The sequence below is a fragment of the Rhincodon typus genome, chromosome 23 (genome assembly GCF_021869965.1).
Source record: "Rhincodon typus isolate 14 chromosome 23, sRhiTyp1.1, whole genome shotgun sequence".
NCBI classification, from domain to species: Eukaryota; Metazoa; Chordata; class Chondrichthyes; order Orectolobiformes; family Rhincodontidae; genus Rhincodon; species Rhincodon typus.
In genome coordinates, this window is record NC_063354.1 from 22,254,287 (window position 1) to 22,275,284 (window position 20,998).

The window sequence follows — 20,998 nt, forward strand, 5'->3', positions numbered from 1 at the left end:
TTTTCTGATGAAGGGTCTAGGCCCGAAACGTCAGCCTCTCTGCTCCTATGATGCTGCTTGGCCTGCTGTGTTCATCCAGCCCTGCACCTTGTTGTCTCGGGTTTTCCTTACAATGCCTGTTACCCTCTCCAACATTGTGGTGGCAATTGGATGGTAGCTCAATAGCATTCATTTCCTTAAGATCCAGCCCTTCCATTTCTCTTGTCCCTACTACTGGTGTCAGTGTGAAGTTGGTCTAATAATGGTGCAAACACTATGTCCAGTTCCTACCTGCAGGAACGTTTTGCCCTTTTAATCCTCTAAAACATCTCTTTTGCACATTAACCTAGAAAACCAACTGTTTCATATGCTAACCTTTTAAACCTACCATTTCACACACTAATCTTTTGAACCTGTTGTTTAATGCATTAATCCTCTAACCCGCTGTTTCACTCATTAATCCTCAAACCCTGCTGCTTCACACATTAATCCACTAATCCTGCTATTTCACACATTATCCCTTTTAAACTTGCTGTTTCACCCCATAACTCTTTCAGGACAACAGACCACTCTTTAGTCTCTGAAAAGTATTCAAGTATTAGGATATTGAATTCTCTGAAATCAGTCTATACAATCCTTAATTAGAATATTATCACATTCATTTTGTGTCTTAGGGTTAGGCACTTTTCACATGTCTCAATTTTATCAACATGACTGCTAAATGCGAAATCACAAAACCACTGAAAATTGCCTTTCCAAGAAACAATAAGAGCACCCATGAATAGCCCAAACTGAAGACCGATACTAAGTCTAATCTCCACTATTTTCAGTTTCTTTTCCACATGGACCAGTTCACTGACATCATCTGCACCCTTGTTAAAGGCAAATACCTGAAAGCAAATGTAATACTATGTTTGTTTTACGTGAGATAACACACAGTGTGGAGCTGGAGGAATACAGCAGGACAAGCAGCATCAGAGGAGCAGAAAAGCTGACGTTTCAAGTCGGGTCGAGTCGAAATGTCAACTTTCCTGCTCCTCTGATGCTGCTTGGCCTGCTGTGTTCCTCCAGCTCCACACTGTGTTATCTCTGACTCCAAGATCAGCAGTTCTTACTAACTCTTTGTTTTACTTGAGTTCTGGTGAATTAGCCGCAGTGCTGAATCTGATAGCACAACCGAGCTGTTAATATCAGTATACAGCCATTAACCTACAGTGCCTCAGCAATTTTGTAATTTCAGTTCTAAAAATTAATTGAGTTTCTTTTCACCATCCAATCCAGTCACTCATAGAAATCAGCTTCATTATCAGCATTTATTCCTAAAATATTGAGAAGCCTGTAATAATGGAGCATAGAATCCATTCACAATTTTAAATGTGTGTGTACCTCTGTGTATTGTTGTTTGAGGCCATTGGTTAATCTGTCTTATAATATGAGCACATGATGCTTGGGGAATTTGTGATTATTCTGAGCTGAAAATTTATTGAAGCCACATATACATGTACACATCGGCATTCTGATACAGAAAACTGTTCAGCATTAAGAATGTGGTCCACACAATAAACTATGAGTTGTGTCTAATAACCCTATTTAGTATACTCACATACAATGTAAAATATCCACAATGTCGCTGTTAAATTTACTGAAACTATGTTAAAAGATAAAGCAAACAGGTTTGGAATGTTTCACTTACCTTAGATCCCCGCTCATTAAAAATTATTTCAACGTCTAAAATTTTTCCAAATTGCTGAAAGAGAAACAAGAGAGACAATTGTTAGAAATATTATACTTTGATTAACTGCGTACAGACTTCAGAAATAATCTGTTTCATAATGAAGCTGAAAGTCTTCTGCCTCCTTACAAAGATACAGATACTCGTGGTGCAGAACTTAGAACAGCTGGAAGGAATTTGAACATGAATGCATTTGCAATGGGAGTTTCCTCTCCCAAATTTAATTGCATCATACAGTATTCAGTTAATTCTTCTTAATACAGGGATTATCTGTGACACGTATCTAATTTTCTCACAGAAGATCCCATGCAATTCTGCCAGTTATAAATTTATCCCAAATAAAATGACATGACTATATGTTTCAATTTTCAGGTTAAAACCATTAAAGCAAAAACCACAAACAGACGTATCCTTCAGCTTTGACAATTTCTTTTGATTTTATTGGCCCTAATATTCTAATGGACATACAGTTGTTATTCCATTGGAGATGGGATTTACATATGGGAACCTTGTGAAATCCCCATTGTAGCAGACTCCATAGAAATTATCCGGGAAACTGAAACTGCCATTGGGCCATCCCACCAGACCTGGAACCCTCTAAAAGTCTCTATTTAAGTTAAAGAATTTGAGGTTTCTCATGAAGTTAGGTAAATGTTTACTCAAGAAAAGTTCGATGATCAAATACTTAGCCCAACTCCTGAGTAACTTTCCAACCAATACCATACTTAAACTCTGACACAATCAGCTAAACCTCCTCCAGACCACTTACATCCCCAGACCCTGGTCTGACACCACCATTACCTGACACCCCTTCTATTGCTTCAGACCTACTTTCACCCACTCTTGTGGTACTGGATCCAGGTCTTCAGGGCATGACTCCTGGCATTGATCTTCACAGTTATCTGCTCTCACTGCCTCTGGTGGATCACCTCGCCACATTTGGATACAGGATAACTCTCTTCCACCAAGGCCTCCAGAGCCTTGCCCAGGAAGCCTGTCATCTGTACTTTCCCATCTTGTGCCATTGTTCTGTCTTTGCTAGGCCAAATTCCGATCATAAAGACCTCCTGTTCCAGCCACAATGCACTTCTCCTCCACTAGATGCAGGCTAATCCGAAGCAGTAGAAGCTAATTTTAACTAGTGATCGTGTTTAACCATATCTGCTCTCTGGCTCATTCATCCAGTCAAACAATGGAATGGTTAGCACCACCGAAATACTGAAACAAAGTTAGTGTGCTGCCTGCATTTTGGGATGGGATTAATCGTGCCCTGTTTCACAAGGTCAATCTAATTTCACATCTGTTTTCTGTAAATAAGGGATATGTCCAAATCCAGCCTCTGTGGTCACTGGGCAATTCTGTACCCAGCATTCTCACTGCTGTGGTTGTTCCTACCAATGGTTAAAAAGTGACTCTGTTGTTCTGAAATGTCCCTACATATTACACTTCAGGGGAGAAAACTGCCAAATACATAATAATAATTTGTAGCCAAGATTTCCAGCATGGTGTCTTATCCAGGTATTCTCATTAAACAAACATTAACACGATTATATGTGAACATTTCCATGAATACTGATTGAAACCATAATCTATTTTGTTATACCCTTAGCATTTATACCTAATGACTGAATTTTTTTTAATCTGTACAATAATTTTCAGTGCATGTATTTTATCCACATTTTATAGCTTCCAAAGCTGTTCCTGTGTTTTTTAAATTTAATTTCCCATTATATTGCATTAAGTTTAAGCTAAGGTAAGAGCGTTTAATATTTCATCCTGAATAAATCTTTACTTGAAAGTACAGTTGAAACATTCCCACTTAAAATTTGTGATTCTTCATTACAGAATATTTGTTTAGTTTTCTAACTTCATTCATAATCAGATTCTCCATGCATGATTTTCTACAAATGATTAATTCTGATTTGAAAACAAATCAGAGAACAGAACAGAGCCATAAGACTGTATCTGTCATTTGTAATATTCTGATAGTGAACAGAATTCTCCTGTTTTCTATTGGGGTTTTCCCACACTGTTCAAATTGTTATTTAGGGATTCAGTGACCAATTCTGATAAGTGAATACAATTTTAGTAGGAAAATGGTTGCTTTCTAAACAGCCACAGCATCCAGTTCTACTTTAGTACTCAATTCTACTTGCTCTTTTTATCATTTCATTTGATAAGATATAAGATTACTCCAAAACAGCAAATAAAGATTCCTGTGGCTATGCTATGAAATTGCATGGTTGAAACCAGAATTGTTCAATTATTGATTTATCAGGGATAGACCGAGGCTAAAAATTGCTATGCAAAAATTGTGTTGCATTAATTTATCAGACATAAAACAGATGCCATTTTGTAGTGGATGATCGATGTCCAATTTACCCAAGCATTGACCCCACTGTTAAATTCAGTGGACCAGTTTTGCAGAAACCTCAAGCCTAATGCCTGCCAAAGGACCCTTTTCACAAATTGTTCATCAGGGGAGTGGGGGGCGTTTTGGACCTGCTCCATTCATGATACTCCAGTGGCTCCTCAGAGGGGTGTGAGACTTTGGGACTCTGCCTCAGAAGGTAGTGGAAGTGGGGCCATTGAAAACTTTCAAAGGGCAGATAGACAGATTCTCCTTAGGTAAGGGAATTAAAATTAATTGGGAGAAGGTGGGACAGTGGAATTTCAAACACAAACAGATCACCATGATCTTACTGAATGGTGCTCCAGGCTTGAGGAGCTGAACAGTCCACTTCTGCCCTAATTCAAATGTTCATATGTACTGCAGTCACCTATTGCAGAAAATCCTTTCACCATTCTCTCTCTCTCCTGCAAACTGCTATGTCCAACATCCAACGTTCACCCATCCCCATATCACACAACCTCTTGGATCGACTAGAAAGGCAGATGACTGCAACTCGGTTTCTTCCATTCGGAGAGATGCCAGTGAAGGAACGGTCAGTGCTTGGAGTTCAACCACAATATACAGATGAGGCTCAATCCTGACACTCAGGCTTCCATGGCACTAACACCGGGCACAAAAATAGTGGCAGACTTTGCTAGTGTCATTGCTGCAGAGAATCAACTGAGAAAATCCTACACAGTTACTGATATGGCATTGGATGCAATGCCAGGCTTTATAGATCCCAGTCGTGAACCAAAAAAGGTGCATTCAATTTTTTCAAAAATCATTCAGAACGCATTTTCATTGATTCACAAATATGTTCTAGCAGTTATTTACGTTGATAATTCCTCTTACAATTTTTTGCAAAGGCAAGTTCTAATATAAAAGAAATGGTAACAGGAGGGTTACTAGATGAAGAGGAACAATAGTGGACAAGATGTGTCCAAATGCACAAGATCTTTAATAAGATATTTAGATTTCTCTATCTGTTTATGGGTGTTGAGGTGGTTGCTGGTGTAATTAAGTATCTGGTCTGTATGGGTAGTCCTTCTGTATATGCTGGTCTGGAGTTCCCCGTTGTTCTTACGTCCCACCATTATGTCTAAGAAAGGTAATCGGTTATTGTACTCTTCTTCATTTGTGAATTTTATTCCAGTGAGGACGTTGTTTGTGGGTCAGTGGGTTTCTTCTAGTCTTGTGCATTTGGTAATCACAAACGTGTCGTCTACATAGCACACCCAGAGTTTGGGTTGTATAGTGGGGAGCGCTGTGCGTTCTAACCTGTGCATTACTGCTTCTGCAATCAGTCCTGATATTGGAGATCCCATTGGTGTTCCATTGAATTGTTTGAATATACGGCTATTGAAGGTGAAGTGTGTTGTGAGGCACAGATCCAGCAGTTTCAGGGTGATGTCCTTGTTGATGCTGTTGGTGTGTTGGAGTGTCTGCCTTCCTGATTTGTCCAGTAGTGTGGCAATTGTCTCTTTGGCTAGGTCGATATTTATAGATGTAAATAGTGCTGTTTATGGATGTAAATAGTGCTATTCTGTTGTCCTTGATGATGTTGAAGAATTCTTGGGAGGAGTGGATGGAGGTGCTATTGTTGTCTACTAAGTATTTCAGTTCCCGTTGTAGTTCTTTGGCTAGTCTATATGTTGGCGTACCTGGTAGTGAGACAATGGGTCTGAGGGGGACCCCTGGCTTGTGTACCTTTAGGGAGTCCATAGAAGCGGGGTGTGTTGGATCCCTCTGGCTTCATTTTTTGGTAGTCTGTCTTGTTGATATCTCCGGAGTTGTGTAATTTCTTCAGGGTTGTTGTGATCCAGTTCTGTAACTGTGGTGTTGGGTCTATCACCATCTGTTGGTAGGTGTCAGTATCTGCCAGTAGTGCGTTAGCTTTCTCGATGTATTGGGCTCTGTTAAGGATTACTGTCATGCGTCCTTTGTCCACTGGTAAGATTACGATATTTTTGTCTTTCATGAGTCTTTCCAGGGCTTTCTTCTCTTCTGTGTTAAATGTGTTCCACTTACCTTTTCTGCTAAATGTTGGGACTATCGTCTGTCTGAGGGTCTGTTGTATTTCCTCTATGAGTCCGTTGCACTTCAGTATCAATTCCAATACCCATGGACAAAGAAGGACATGAATTCGACTGGGACAACACATCCATAATAGCATGAGCCAAACAGAGACATGGCAGGGAATTCCTGGAGGCCTGGCATTCCAACCGGAATTCCATCAACAAACACATTAAACTGGACCCAATATACAAACCATTGAAAAACAGAACCAGAAGTGATGCCAACCACCCCAGCAAACCGAGGTAAATAAATAACAAGCGGGACAGGACACCAACGCTTCACCGGAGGCGCACTGATGATGTTACTTAGCAGGGTGACAAAATGCTGCAATCAAACATACCAGCTCGGTGAGCAAGTCTGCAACATCAAGTTATCATCATCTTTGAGCAATGCAGAGGAAATAGACCTTTGCAAACATAAAATGCATTGATCCAATTTGAAGGACTAGGATTTAGCAGATGAGATTTCTTTTGCTGAAATGTATTTGTCTTTGTTCTTTGCAATATCAATAACTTCCCTCTCTTGCCTTTTAGTGTTGTTTTTGAAGGCATCATTTTTTTTCCTATACAATTACTGCATTGTGTTTTAAATCTTAATGAACCCTCAGGGACAAGCTGAGATACGCATCACAATCGTGTTCCCTTTTCTGACAGGATATAATAAAGGCTTTTGTCATAAATGGCTCATTAATACAAAACTCTCATTTTAATTACTGTAAAATGTCCATGAATTCTATTTTCTGCTGGAGAAATAGTGGACTCAAAGTGCTTAGTTGACACATCAGAACATTGAAGAGAGTTGACAGATGCAGAGAAATTTTTAGCATCACTTTCTAAACGATTGCTAATGTCAAAACCTAACTTGCAGACCATTTAAGCAAGATTTGTAACATTAACAAAACCAGACCATGTCAAGCATCTGTGTTGACTAGAAAGGAATACTTCCTGAGTAGGAGGTTTGGCGAGGTCATTTTATTAAAGCTCAGTCTTTTCAGATCCATTCCAGGCTGAGTGCCCACAGATCTATTTTATCTGACTATAAATTGGTGTTGTAGTAGTCAATGTGATTGCTAACTTTTAAAATGTAGCTTTAACATAGAGGGTGCTATTAAGTGCACAGAAGCAGGAGCTGTGGTATGGCTGGGGCGGGGGTGGGGTGCGGTGGTGGGACCAGGGGTAAACTCCCATCTGTATTGTCTGAGTTTAAAGTATTCCTTGGGTCAAATCCAAAGAAAAAGATCAGGTGGACAGCATCATCACAAACCTTTAGGGAGAGCATTTTTCCTTCCATTGTGCAGTTACAAAGATGTAAAACTAGCTGGACTATTAAGGCTGCCCACACACATGGCAGCTAAAGCATCCTGATTCCTGACCCTCATAACCACGTACTTGCCTGACTGGTGTGGTAAAATTGAAAAACAAAACAAACTCCAGTTGAATAAGGTAAACAATACTCTCAAAAATTCTTCTCTAATCCACTCAGACCAAAGACTAGCTGGATCAATGTGTTAACTACAATGACACTTAGGACTGTTGCCCCATTTTAGGAACTGGTTTAGCTCTCTCTTGAAGACAGCAAAGAGTCAGCAGCATTACAACTGGTTGCAACACAATCAGATGCTCACTGCTCCAGCTGTCTGACATCAAGTCCATGTACACTTGCAAAAATATATCCCACTTGGATCTTTGTTGAGTTCATGCAAAGAGCTGAAGATCTCGGTAATCTTCCTGACAGTTATGAAATTTCTGCGGCATTATCAGTGTAGTTTTCAACTCCACTGCTTTTGTATTTATCAACTAAACTTTAAATCTGGTAGTAAAATGCCATTCCCAGATCTTTAAGGAAAATAAACATGTGATTCAAATGAGGCAGATGAAATTTGGTCGATCTTCTGAAGTTGGAGTTTAGCTCCTGTTCGTTATATGTGCACAGTTTCTACTGCAGTGAACCCATGTTGTGTATCACCTTCATTGCTTAAAGGTGTCACTGGCTGCAAAGAATGTTCCATTCTCTAACACTTATCTCTGACTTTAATGAGACCCACAAACCGACACAGAATGCCATTAATATATGGAATCAGTGCACACTGTCTTCCTTGGAAGTACCTTTTTTGAACTGATTCCTGCATTTTAACAACCAAACTGCATCTATATGACCTTCTTAAAATAGCAGAGATGTGAAACAGACAGATCATAGTGGGGAAAAAAAAGCATTTTCAAATGAACCAGCTGTCAAATAATGTACAGCAACAGAATCTAAATTAATTTATTGCTGTTAATTGTGTATTGTTGTCAAGCAAAGTATATGTGTGTATGCATTGCATATTCATTTTATAAATCTGTCACCATGTCTTTTTAATGATAAATTCATGTTAAACTTGTCAAACTGCAACTGCTAATGGAAGGAGTACAGCATCACCACTGATGGGAGGAAGTAATTACAGCTCTTGTTTATATTAAGATACAGTTGCCATAGACCTATTGGAGCATTGGGCTGCTCTCACATCAGAGAGAACTGGTGGTGGTTTAGCCTGAGGATCACTACACCTCACAGAAGGAGAGGGATTGAGAAGTACAGTCCTTCATGGTAATTTCACGCAGTTCAGGAATTGAACCCATACTGTAGCCAGCCAACTGAGCAAATTAACCTCTTATGTTTACATAGTCGAGTGTTGAAGGAATATAGGAACAAGAGTAGGTATTATGGCTTCTCAAGCTTCTTCTCCCATCCAGTGTGACCTCAATCCATACTCCTGGCTTTAATATCTTTGGTTAATAAAAATCTAGGAATCTAAGACATTTATCCAGCATCAGTTCAGTAGAAATTACAACAGCACTGCTACAGACACATGAACCAATTTTGGTTGAAAATATCCTCCATGCATTCCCATGACAGTGAAGATTTCCTGGATATTTACAATCAGTTGGAAGCCATGGAAGTAAAACACTTTCAACAATCAGAGAACACTGTGTATTTAATCTTGCCACTACACCAACAAATGAACTAAGGATCAAAGTAAACAGTATTGAGATCACATGTCCAATGATGATGTCTATTAATCATTCATAGTTAGTGATCAGAAATGCAATTAGCCACATCTGGATTTCACATTAACCACATGTGGCTATTGGAGGACACTGACATATCCAATTTCTATTATAAACCTGGATAGAAATTGATAATATAAATATAAAAATAAGGACAATGTATGACTTTAAGAGGGGACTGAATTATATTTTTGCATGCTGGTTCAATTCCCTCTTTCTCTATCACCACTTCACCTGAAAGTGATCTTGGAAGTATGTCAGTCGATAACATGACCATAAACATGTATCTCCCCATTTAATGTGCAGCCATAATATTTTGTCAAGCATTTCATTACCTTATGAATCTTAACTATTAACTTTATCTAAGATGGGAACATTTTGATTGCCATATGGAGCTGCATCCCTGTAAATTTAACCATTATTCATTGCAGGCAGCAATTTAAGGGTCGCTTACATGCAACAATAATGTAAAAATTGCAGACAGATTTCCCTGCTGTCCTTCATGGTCATGGTGAGAATCCTCCCAGGGATTGAACAGCCCCTCCCTGGGTCTCAATGAGGCTTCCACCCATCAAAAGGCACCATGAACATGATGTTCAGTGTGTGACAAATGCAGGGAACAGCACCAACCTCTGTAAATGGCCTTTGTAGATCTTACATAGTCCTTCAACTCTGTTAACTGTGAGGGATTGTGGGATATTCTCCTCAAATTCAGCTGCCCACAGAAATTGGTCACCATACTTTGTCTGATTCATGAAGACATGCAAGTTGTGCTCCTTACAATGGATCGACGATCGACCCAATACAAGAGCAACCTGGGGTCAAGCAGGGCTCTGTCATTGCACAAAAACTCTTCTCCATTTTCCTGTTCTCAACAGTCCACCACATCTCCATGAAGCTCCCTGCCAGAGTGGAGTGAACCTACAAGACTGGGTGGGAAGCTGCTCAAACCTTCACCTCCTGGCCAGAACGAAGACCACCCCAACTTGTATCATTGAGGTGCAGTACATAGATGATGCCCACACGTTCACACACTCGGAGGCCGACGTACAAATCATCATCGACACATTCACTGAGGAGTATGACAGAATGGGCCTCAGATTACACAGCCAGAAAACAAAGGTTCTCTACTATCTACTCCTGCTACACAACACTGCCCCAATATCGAAATCCACAGTGAGCCCCTGAATAGTGTGAATCATTTCTCATATCTCGAGAGGCTCTTCTCAGTGCAAGCAGACATTGTCGTTGAAATCTGACATTGACTCCACTGTCCCAGTGCGGCTTTCAGATGCCTGAGAAGCAGAGTGTTCAAAGTCTGACGCTTCAAGCCCAGAAGCAAGCATATGGTGTACAGCAGAGCCATGGTCCCCACCCTCAGAAAGGTGGACCATGGACAGCTTGTACCTAAAATCCTTAGAGAAATATCCTCAGAAATGCCTTTGCAAAATACTGCAAATCCACTGACAGCATAGGCAGACCTGTCCTCTTCCAGACCAATATCAACAATGGGCAAGTCACATTGTCGACACGCCCGACACAAGATTCCATAAACAAGTGCTCTACTCCAAGCTCGGAGGGAAAAGTAAATGCTACAGGGACACCCTCCGTAAACAAAAGAACATTCCTACCAAAACCTGGGAATTGCTTGGCCTAGAACACGCAAACTACAGAAGGCGCATCCACAACAGCACCAATCACTTTGAGCATCAATGAGTGGAGCACTTGGAGGCTAAACACAAGCAGCAGAAACAGCGTGCAGAATCTGGAGCATCCCACCCACTTGCCTCTTCAAATATCTCACGCCCTACCTATGGCACAGTCTGTAGCTCCAGAACTGGACTATTTAGCCACCGCAGAACCCAACCCTCATGGAGTGAAAGCAAGTTATCCTCAACCCTGAGGGGCTGCCAAAGGAAAGAAAATATGTAATATCTCAGTATCTTCCAACGGGAAACTTTGCCAAGACCAAAATAGGCTGAAGACTGGACCATGTATATTAAATGCAGCTGACTCCATCTATGCCACTAGCAGAATTTACATTTAAAGCTTGAAAGTAAGTTTTATGCTGGAAAAATCCCATCTGGTTCACTAATGTCCTTTAGGGAAGGACATTGCCATCCTTACCTGGTCTGGCCTACATGTGACTCCAGTTTATGCATTGTGAAATTTGCATTTGTTATAGGATCTTAGCAACTCCCTTCTATCCCACCCTTTCTTGGTTTTAGATTGTGCCCCATGTTACCAAATCATTTATCCGTATAAATAATAGTTCACTTGTGACATTTTCAACCTTTTTGAATACTTTTATTAGCTTTCCCTTAATCTTTACTCTGTCGTCAGCACAGTTCTATTCTTCAAATCTCTCACAGCTCTCTCCTTTCATTCCTGGTATTTATCTGCCTTTCAGATGAAAGACTAAACTGTTTCTTCATCTGTCCTTTTGAGTGCAGGTAAAATACCTGACAGCACTAATGAAGGGGAATAGTGGAGTTCTCCTGTCCCAGTCATTGGGGTAGCGTCATGGAGAAACAGGAGTAGAATTTTCTAGCTTCCCCATAACCTGGCAAATTGTTTCCTTCAAGTAGACATGAAGATATGAATTAGGAGCAGGAACAACTCATTCAGCCCCTCATCCTGCTTTGGCATTCAGGAAGGTCACGGCTGCTGTAATTGTGACTCCAACTCCACATACCTGCCTCCCCATGATAACTTTGTCTCCCTTGTTCGTCAAGAATTTATCTAATTCTGCCATAAAATATTCAATGAGCCCACCTCCTCTGCTCTTGTGGAAAGAAAGAGTGTCCCACAGTCATACAACCCTCTGGGAGTAAAGTTCTTTCTCCTCTCTGTCTCAAGTGGAAGATCCCCAATTCATAAACTGCATTCCCTATTTAGAGCATGTCACACAAGGGGAAATACCCCTTCAGCATCCATGTTATTGCGTCCTCTCAGGGTCCTGTATGTTTCAATAAGATCACCTCCCATCCTTCAAAATTCTGATGGATATAGATCCAGCCTTTCCTCATAAGATAACTCATCCTTCTCAGGTGTCAGTTGAGTGAACTTTCTCTGAGTTGCAATCACTTTCTTAAATAGGGAGACCAAAACTGTAGACAGCACTCCAGATGTTGCCTCTATGCAACTGTAGCAAAGCACCTTTTCTTTTACGAAGAGAGAAACAGTTAAGGTTGGGTGAAAATAGGGTCTCTCGCCTGACAGCAAAGCAAATAAGATGCAAACAGGAGAAACTTGCGGAGTGGGGGGGAGGGGGCCAGCAGGAGCTGGGTGGGGGGGTGTGTGGGGCGAAGTCTGTAAGGAAAATGGAGGATAACATCACAGGATCAGCTCCTTAAGTTGTGGAATTCAATACTAAATCAAAAAGCTGTGTAAAGTGCCTAAGCGGAAATGAAGTGTTGTTCCTCAAGTTTGCATTGTGAAACATTGCAGCAGACCCATTGACGGTCAGCCTTCCACATCTTCATTTGTAACCGTTTTACATCTTCATTTCTCTTTCACCCCAATTAGCAACTCTTTGTCTTCTCCACTGGACCTCCACATCATCTATTCACCGAGCTCCTCCCCTGTCTCTGTCAAAGGTGCAAAAGCCACCATTTTCAAACCCTTCTCAATTCTGAAGAAGAGTCATATTGGACTCAAACTGTTTCTCTCTCCACAGACAACAAGGTGCAGGGCTGGATGAACACAGCAGGCCAAGCAGCATCATAGGAGCAGAGAGGCTGACGTTTCGGGCCTCGAAAAGGGGGAGGGGAAGGGGGTTCTGAAATAAATAGGGAGAGAGTGGGAGGCGGATAGAAGATGGATAGAGGAGAGGATAGGTGGAGAGGAAACAAACAGGTCGAAGAGGCAGGGATGGAGCCAGTAAAGGTGAGTGTAGGTGGGGAGTTAGGGAGGGGATAGGTCAGTCCAGGGAGGACGGACAGGTCAAGGGGGCAGGATGAGGTTAGTCGGTAGGAGATGGAGGTGCGGCTTGAGGTGGGAGGAGGGGATAGGTGGGAGGAAGAACAGGTTAGGGAGGCAGGGACGAGCTGGACTGGTTTTGGGATGCGGTAGGGGGAGGGGAGATTTTGAAACTTGTGAAATCCACATTGATACCATTGGGCTGCAGGGTTCCCAAGCGGAATATGAGTTGCTGTTCCTGCAACCTTCGGGTGGCATCGTTGTGGCACTGCAGGAGGCCCAGGATGGACATGTCGTCTGAGGAATGGGAGGGGGAGTTGAAATGGTTCATGACTGGGAGGTGCAGTTGTTTATTGCGAACCGAGCGTAGGTGTTCTGCAAAGCGGTCCCCGAGCCTCCGCTTGGTTTCCCCGATGTAGAGGAAGCCACACTGGGTACAGCGGATGCAGTATACCACATTGGCAGATGTGCAGGTGAACATCTGCTTGATGTGGAAAGTCTTCTTGGGGCCTGGGATGGGGGTGAGGGAGGAGGTATTTTTTCAATCTTTCAATTCCTCCCACTTCCTACAGACAAAGGGGGTAGCCATGGGTACCCGCATGGGCCCAAGCTACGCCTGCCTCTTTGTAGGTTACGTGGAACAATCCCTCTTCCGTACCTACACCGGCCCTAAACCCCACCTCTTCCTCCGTTACATTGATGACTGTATCGGCACCGCCTCGTGCTCCCACGAGCAGCTCGAACAGTTCATCCACTTCACTAACACCTTCCACCCCAACCTTAAGTTTACCTGGACCATCTCTAACACCTCTCTCCCCTTCCTGGACCTCTCTGTCTCCATATTGGGCAACCACCTAGAAACCGATATTCATTTCAAGCCCACTGACTCCCACAGCTACCTAGTATACTCCTCCTCCCACCCACCTTCCTGCAAAAATGCTATCCCCTATTCCCAATTCCTTCACCTCCGCCGCATCTGCTCCCAGGATGAGGCATTCCACTCCCGTACATCTCAGTTGTCCTCGTTTTTCAAGGACCGTAACTTCCCCCCCTCAGTGTTCGAGAACGCCCTCAACCATGTCTCCCACATCTCCCGCAACTCATCCCTCACACCCCGTCCACGCAATAAGAACCAAAAAAGAATCCCCCTCGTCCTCACGTACCAGCCCACCAACCTCCGGATCCAACGCATCATCCTCCGACACTTCCGCCATCTGCAATCCGACCCCACCACCAAAGACATCTTTCCCTCCCCACCCTTATCAGCTTTCTGGAGGGACCATTCTCTCCGTGACTCCCTTGTCCGCTCCACACTCCCCTCCAGCTCCACCACATCCGGCACTTTTCCCTGCAACCGCAGGAAGTGCTACACCTGCCCCCATACCTCCTCCCTCACCCCCATCCCAGGCCCCAAGAAGACTTTCCACATCAAGCAGATGTTCACCTGCACATCTGCCAATGTGGTATACTGCATCCGCTGTACCCGGTGTGGCTTCCTCCACATCGGGGAAACCAAGCGGAGGCTCGGGGACCACTTTGCAGAACACCTACGCTCGGTTCACAATAAACAACTGCACCTCCCAGTCCTCCGAGGAGGTGAAAACAGTGAAAGGAGAGCACTGCCAAACCAACCCCTTCCCATGACCACCACCCGCCTCAAGTGTAACAGAGCCTGTGGTAGCCTCATCAGTCTGTACAGCCACGTACAGAGTTACCCTGAGAGTGGAAGGAACTCATCCTCATCTGCGAGGGACTGCTGATGATGACGATGATGAAATGATGGATTTAGGAGGGTTTACTTTACAAAGACACTGGTGAGAATCTGGAAACTGCTTGGATATGAAGTGTTTGAAACTGATAGCATTTAAGGGGAGATTTGATGCATAAATGAAAGGGAAGGGAAAAGAGGAATATGGGAGGTAAAGTGGGAAGATTGGGAGGAAATGTGTATGGAGCATAAATGCATCCTGTTGCTGCGTTGCAGTTTTAATTTAATTCTATGTTATTGAATTGCTACCCCCGATCTCATATCTCCAGGGGCCCTGGTTACACTTCATATTACATCTGTTGTTCTCACTATACTCTGCACCCACTGTTATTTCTCCATGATGTTCAGTGGTGCCAATGAACAGGTGGCACCAGGATCAGTCAGTACAAGTCTCCCATTCCCACAGTCTTCCCTCTTTTCCTCCAAATGGTGTCGGAGGTGGGAAGATAAAGAGCACAGAAATGGCCACCTTTTGTGGATTTTGATGCCAATGAGAACAACAATGAGGAGGATGATGAAGGAGTTGAAAAATGATGAGTTAGGTCTCAAGTACACCATATATTATTGCAGCAAGTCCCGTGCTGCGCATCTCCATCTCAACCCCAGCTCCAACTCACCTTCTTGCCTCACTTGCTTCACTGCCATGCACGACTAGGTCAGTTACTTTCACCCAAGATAATTAGATAGTGCTTGATTCATAGAGCATAATCAGTTGGAAGTACTGACAATGTGCTACCTTCTCAATAAAGGAAAACTTGCCTATATCTTGTGAGGCATAAGATTCAGAAATCTCATACTTGACTGAAAAGAAAGATGTTTTAATAACATAAAATCTATGTGTAGGCTCTGAGTTCAGTCACTGAGGCTGTGCAAAATTCGACAAGCATGATTCTCACGTTTAAAGCTCTCACTTGTGCCAACATGAGGAATGATTTGTCTTTGTTGCAAGCACCAATGGAGCGTGTTGTGTCTTCTCTAGAATTTAAACGGTTTGACCCCATCAGAGCTGGCAAGAAGCAGTGTGCAGGAAGAATTGGGAGGGAAAAGAAACAGTGTCGTAAAAATTGTTTCCAGCTATAGAAATCCAGTGAGAAATGTTCTGTGTGTTTTAGCTTCAGAAGGTTCTCATTTCTGCCAGCGTCAACTGATGTTGGAAGCTGCTACATTGCTCTTGGATTGGGCTACCCAGGCTGCTTTGTCAGAGAGGGAAAAAAACAGACACTCGGAGCTGCTCATTTGAATCATTTGGACCAGCAGGAAGGTAGTGGGATGGAGCAAAATGCACAAGGAAATATGGGGAGGCAGATCCTAGGGAGCCAGAGTTCAGGTTTGCATCATTCATGTCCCACTTTCATGGCACAGAAATTTACTTTCATTGATTATACACTAAAATAATGCTGAGAAATTCATGGAAATTGTCCCTCAGATTTTGCAGTGCTGCTTCGGGGTAGCTGACAGACTATTGGGGCAAAGGTCTCTTTTGACCCTCTAAGCCTGCACTGATATGCTGCCTGTCACAACTAAAACCCCCTACCTTCCAGGGACTGTATCCCTCTATTCCCATCCTGTTCATGTATTTGTCAAGTCGGCCTTTAAAAGTCATTATCATATCTGCTTCCACTACTTCCTCCGGCAGTAAGTTCCAGGCACCCACCACTCCCTGTGTAAAAAAAACATGCCTCATACATCACCTTTAAACCTTGCCCCTCACACCTTAAACCTATGGCCCCTAGTAACTGACGTTTCCACCCTGGGAAAAAGCTTCTGACTGTCCACTCTGTCCATGCCCTTCATAATCTTGCAGACCTCTATCAGGTCGCGCCTCAACCTCCAACGTTCCAGTGAGAGCAACCCAAGTTTCTCCAACCTCTCCTCATAGCTAATGTCCTCCATACCAAGCAACACCCTGGTAAATCTTTTCTGTACCCTCTCCAAAGCCACCACATCCTTCTGGTAGTGTGGCGACCAGAATTGAACACAATATTCTAAATGCGGCCTAACTAAAGTTCTATAAAGCTGCAACATTACCTGCTAATTTTTAAACTCAGTGCTCCAGCCAATGAAGGCATGCATGCCATATGCCTTGTTGATGACCTTCTCCATCCGCATTGCCACTTTCAGTGACCTGTGTACCTGTACACCAGCTCCCTCTGTCTATCAGTACTCTTAAGGGTTCTGCCATTCACTGTATACTTTCCATCTGGATCAGACGTTCCAAAATGCATTACCTCACATTTTTCTGGATTAAACTCCATCTGCCATCTTTCTGCCCAAGTCACCAACCGATCTATATCCTGCTGTATCCTCTGATGGTCCTCATCGCTATCTGCAATTCCACCAACCTTTATGTCATCTGCAAACTTACTAATCAGACCAGTCACATTTTCCTCCAAATCATTTATATATATTACAAACAGCAAAGGTCCCAACACTGATCCCTGAGTCACAGCCACTAGTCACAGCCCTCTATTCAGAAACGCACCCTTCCACTTCTACCCTCTGTCTTCTATAACTGAGCCAGTCTTTTATCTATCTTGCAAGCTCACCTCTAACCCCTTGCGACTTTACTTTCTGTATCAGTCTGTCATCAGGCACCTTGTCAAAGGCCTTACTGAAGTCCATGTAGACAACATCCACTGCCCTACCCTCATCGATCATCTTCCTCAAAAACCCAATCAAGTTAGTGAGACACGACCTCCCCTTCATAAAACCATATTGCCTCTTGCTGATACGCCCACTCATTTCCAAGTGGGAGTAAATTCTGTCTGGAAGAATCCTTTCCAATAATTTCCCTACCACTGAAGTAAGGCTAAACGGCCTGTAATTAACTGGATTGTCCTTGCCACCCTTCTTAAGCAAAGGAACAACACTGGCTATTCTCCAATCCTCTGGGACCTCCCCTGTAGCCAGTGAGGATACAAAGATTTCTCTCAAGGCCCCAGCAATTTCCTACCTTGCCTCTCTCAGTATTCTGGGGTATATCCCATCAGGCCCTGGGGACTTGTCCTCCTTAATGTTTTTCAAGACCCCCAATACATCCTCCCTTTTGATCTCAACATGATCCAAACTATCTACACACCTTTTTACTCGGTTGAAGTGCGGCAGTGACATTGAACAACTGATTTTGTTTTCCCTGGATGTCCATTTGCAAAATTGCTGGGAATGCTTATCCATGTTTCTCCCAAAGTTTCTCCGTTTGAGGCATTGTTCTAGGCTAACAGAGCAATCTAGTGCTAATCCATTGGCGAGATCACTTTTTAAAGGATCACTGAACAAAAGCTAACAGCAACGTCAATGTCTCCCTGTTTGACTTTTCCTTGCTATCTGCGTGGAAATGTAATTCTGCACTTATCCATAATGGCATGGTGTGGGTTAGAAATGCATTACTTGAGGAACCAATATCATGAACCAATGCGCTACTACATGATAGCACAGTTCACATTCATGCTCTGCAGCACTGTGTCTTGTGGAGTTACTTAGGTACCAGTTAACTTAAATAAATACCTTTAATATACTATTATTTAACAGAAACTGAAGTGTGCATTTATTTCCTGATAAGCATTTTCCAATAAATAAAGCAATACTATATGTAGAAATGTTAAATCAATAACCCTCTGCATTTTACATAACTGTAATGTTCAACTATGTTACAAAAACATATTAGACAGATGCATTAAAGTATGACACTACTTCCCCCTAGTCTACAGAACAGACCACAAGAAATTAAGGGATTAACAAGGATTCTATGAAATGAAGACATAAGCTTTGATTTCACAATCATAGAAACACTGGTTACTGCCTAAGAATCTGGAATAATTTACAGCATAGAAGGAAGCCATTTATCTCATCAGGTCCATACCGGCTCCCCAAATTAATCCAGTCAATCCAGCCAATCCCGCTCCCTGCTTGGCCCCTGTAGCCCTGCAGGTTTATTTCTTCATGTACCCATCTAATTTCCTTTTCAATTCATTGATTGTTTCTGCATTCACCAACCTCGCAGGCAGAAAATTCCAGGTCACAAGTATTTGCTGTGCAAAAATACTTTTCCTCTTATTTGGCTTTCATCTCCTGGCCAAACTCTTCAATATCTGCCCCTTAGTCCTTCTGATGATATAACTACAATTGTGCTTGCTGTAAAGGGCTGGACCACATCCCATTTAGTAATCTCTGGCCAATTCATTAATGATTATGTGTGTGTCAAGCTGAAAGTGGCTGCCAATCAGAAAACCCTCTCAGCCAGAACTGATTTGAACTGATATTGCTTGTGCTTAAACTGTATGACAACATTTTTATGAATAAGGTTAAAACCTAAACAGTCATCATACATGCAATCACAGAGGCTTCAGCAAGAGAGCAGGGTCAGTCGTAGGAGGGAGAGAGCTTAGTCTTGCCTCTGCATGTAAATTAAAAAGACAAGAAAATTCATCACACACGCTTGAGAATACTACTTTCTCACACAGGTCATGGGGCAAACTGTGCGCAGGATGGTTGGAGCGGTCTTTGAATATAGTAAAAGCTTTTGGGCCATGTAAACAGCCAAGATAAGTGGTCTCCACAGTATTCATGCATATTCCTTCTCTATGCAAGGTTGCTGATCCCTGAGGCCTTGAGTTAAATTTTGTACTTTTCAGTGGGACATCGTGATGTCTTTACTTACACTTCTGAAAATGAGGATTAATGCCACTACAGTGCTATAGGAGGGTTTTTTTTTGAAAATGTATAGTGTGTGGCAATTTCAAGGAAAGGCAAATGCATAACATATTCTCTCATGAATGTTCTCAAAGAGAGCACAGAATACTTAAACAGCTAGTTAGCAACTGCTGGATTGGAAATACTAAAAGTTCATTCTGACTTTGTACAATGATGTATACAGGTGATAATAAACAGTCTATCACACCTCTACCTGGTTCCTGCTTACAGAGACTTTGAATGCTTGTTGGAGAACAGCTAGTAGGATTTTGAATTGAATTATCACCAGAAGGATGTAGGTGCAGATCCAAGTTTACCTGTGGTGATGTTCTTTCAAGTATTTTTTAAAAAATTGCTCCTCAGTAAGTCATTAAGAGGGACTGTGCCAATGGTGAGCCAAGTTGCTCTGTTTTAAAAAAAAGCTTTGTGCTGCAGGGGTAGATCATACTCCAAATGCAAATTTTATTTTCTTACATTTAAGGCATATTATTCGGGTGCTAAAGATTCTGAAAATCATGGTAAGTTTAATGATATCTGATTTAAGGCATGAATGTTTCTGGATTAATTTATTCGGATCTTGCTAAGCTGCTGGATCATATTGGCTGCTACTTTAAAGCAACTGATTATTTTGTGACAAATCATATCAAAGCTGGAAATATGTAACAGTTGTTACTGAAATATTAGGCACCGTTTTTATTTCCCTTAAATAATTATTCTACTAACTGACAGCTTCCTCTTGCAGGTTACTACAACACTGAATATGATTTATCGCATTCCACATGTTTAATTTTATGTAGTATTTGCACTTAATAGCACCTTCAGAAAGGCTAGTGAAATATTTATTTTACAACTAATAATTATACTACTGTGTAGAAATAAGTAAAGTCTTAAAGTTACTTTAGTGAATTCGAAATCATTCTGGAGCAAATGTTTCTGGAAGTTAGAAATGTGTTACAAGCATATTTGTTATTTTCAGGGTCGCTTCACCAAGCCAGGACACAGAAGCCTTTTCGGCTCAAATTCTGCATTTTAATTTATTCAATGAACATAGTCAGCTCCTAGAAACATCAAGTATGTATGGATATATTAAGGGCAATTTTATCTGACTAACCCACTGTAAATCTGATAGGCAGAGAGCTTACTTTACATCCTGCTCAATTTTACTTCCTTTGAAGTCAGAGAATAGTGATATTGGATGGGATGTAAATCCAGTGTTTCACTCAATCCCATGAGGTTTGTGACAGACTAGGTTAAAATTCTGCTACCTTATCAATTCTGTGCAATGTGATGTTGTATGGATTTGTTAGCTTAGGCATGTCCAGCAGCTACCAACATCAGCATTAGCTGAGTTCGAAGGAATGGACTGAGTTCGAAGGAATGGACTGAGTTCG

General features: G+C 42.1%; 1 protein-coding gene across 3 annotated transcripts in view; it reads right to left on the reverse strand.

The window, feature by feature from the left end:
* Positions 1-20,998, reverse strand: part of rbfox3a (RNA binding fox-1 homolog 3a) — a 255,819-nt gene that overhangs the window by 95,496 nt on the left and 139,325 nt on the right. For all 3 annotated transcript variants that reach the window (XM_048610905.1, XM_048610904.1, XM_048610906.1), the window contains exon 4: positions 1,673-1,726. In XM_048610905.1, coding sequence (XP_048466862.1) covers positions 1,673-1,726 — 54 coding nt within the window. The remainder of the gene's footprint in view (positions 1-1,672; positions 1,727-20,998) is intronic.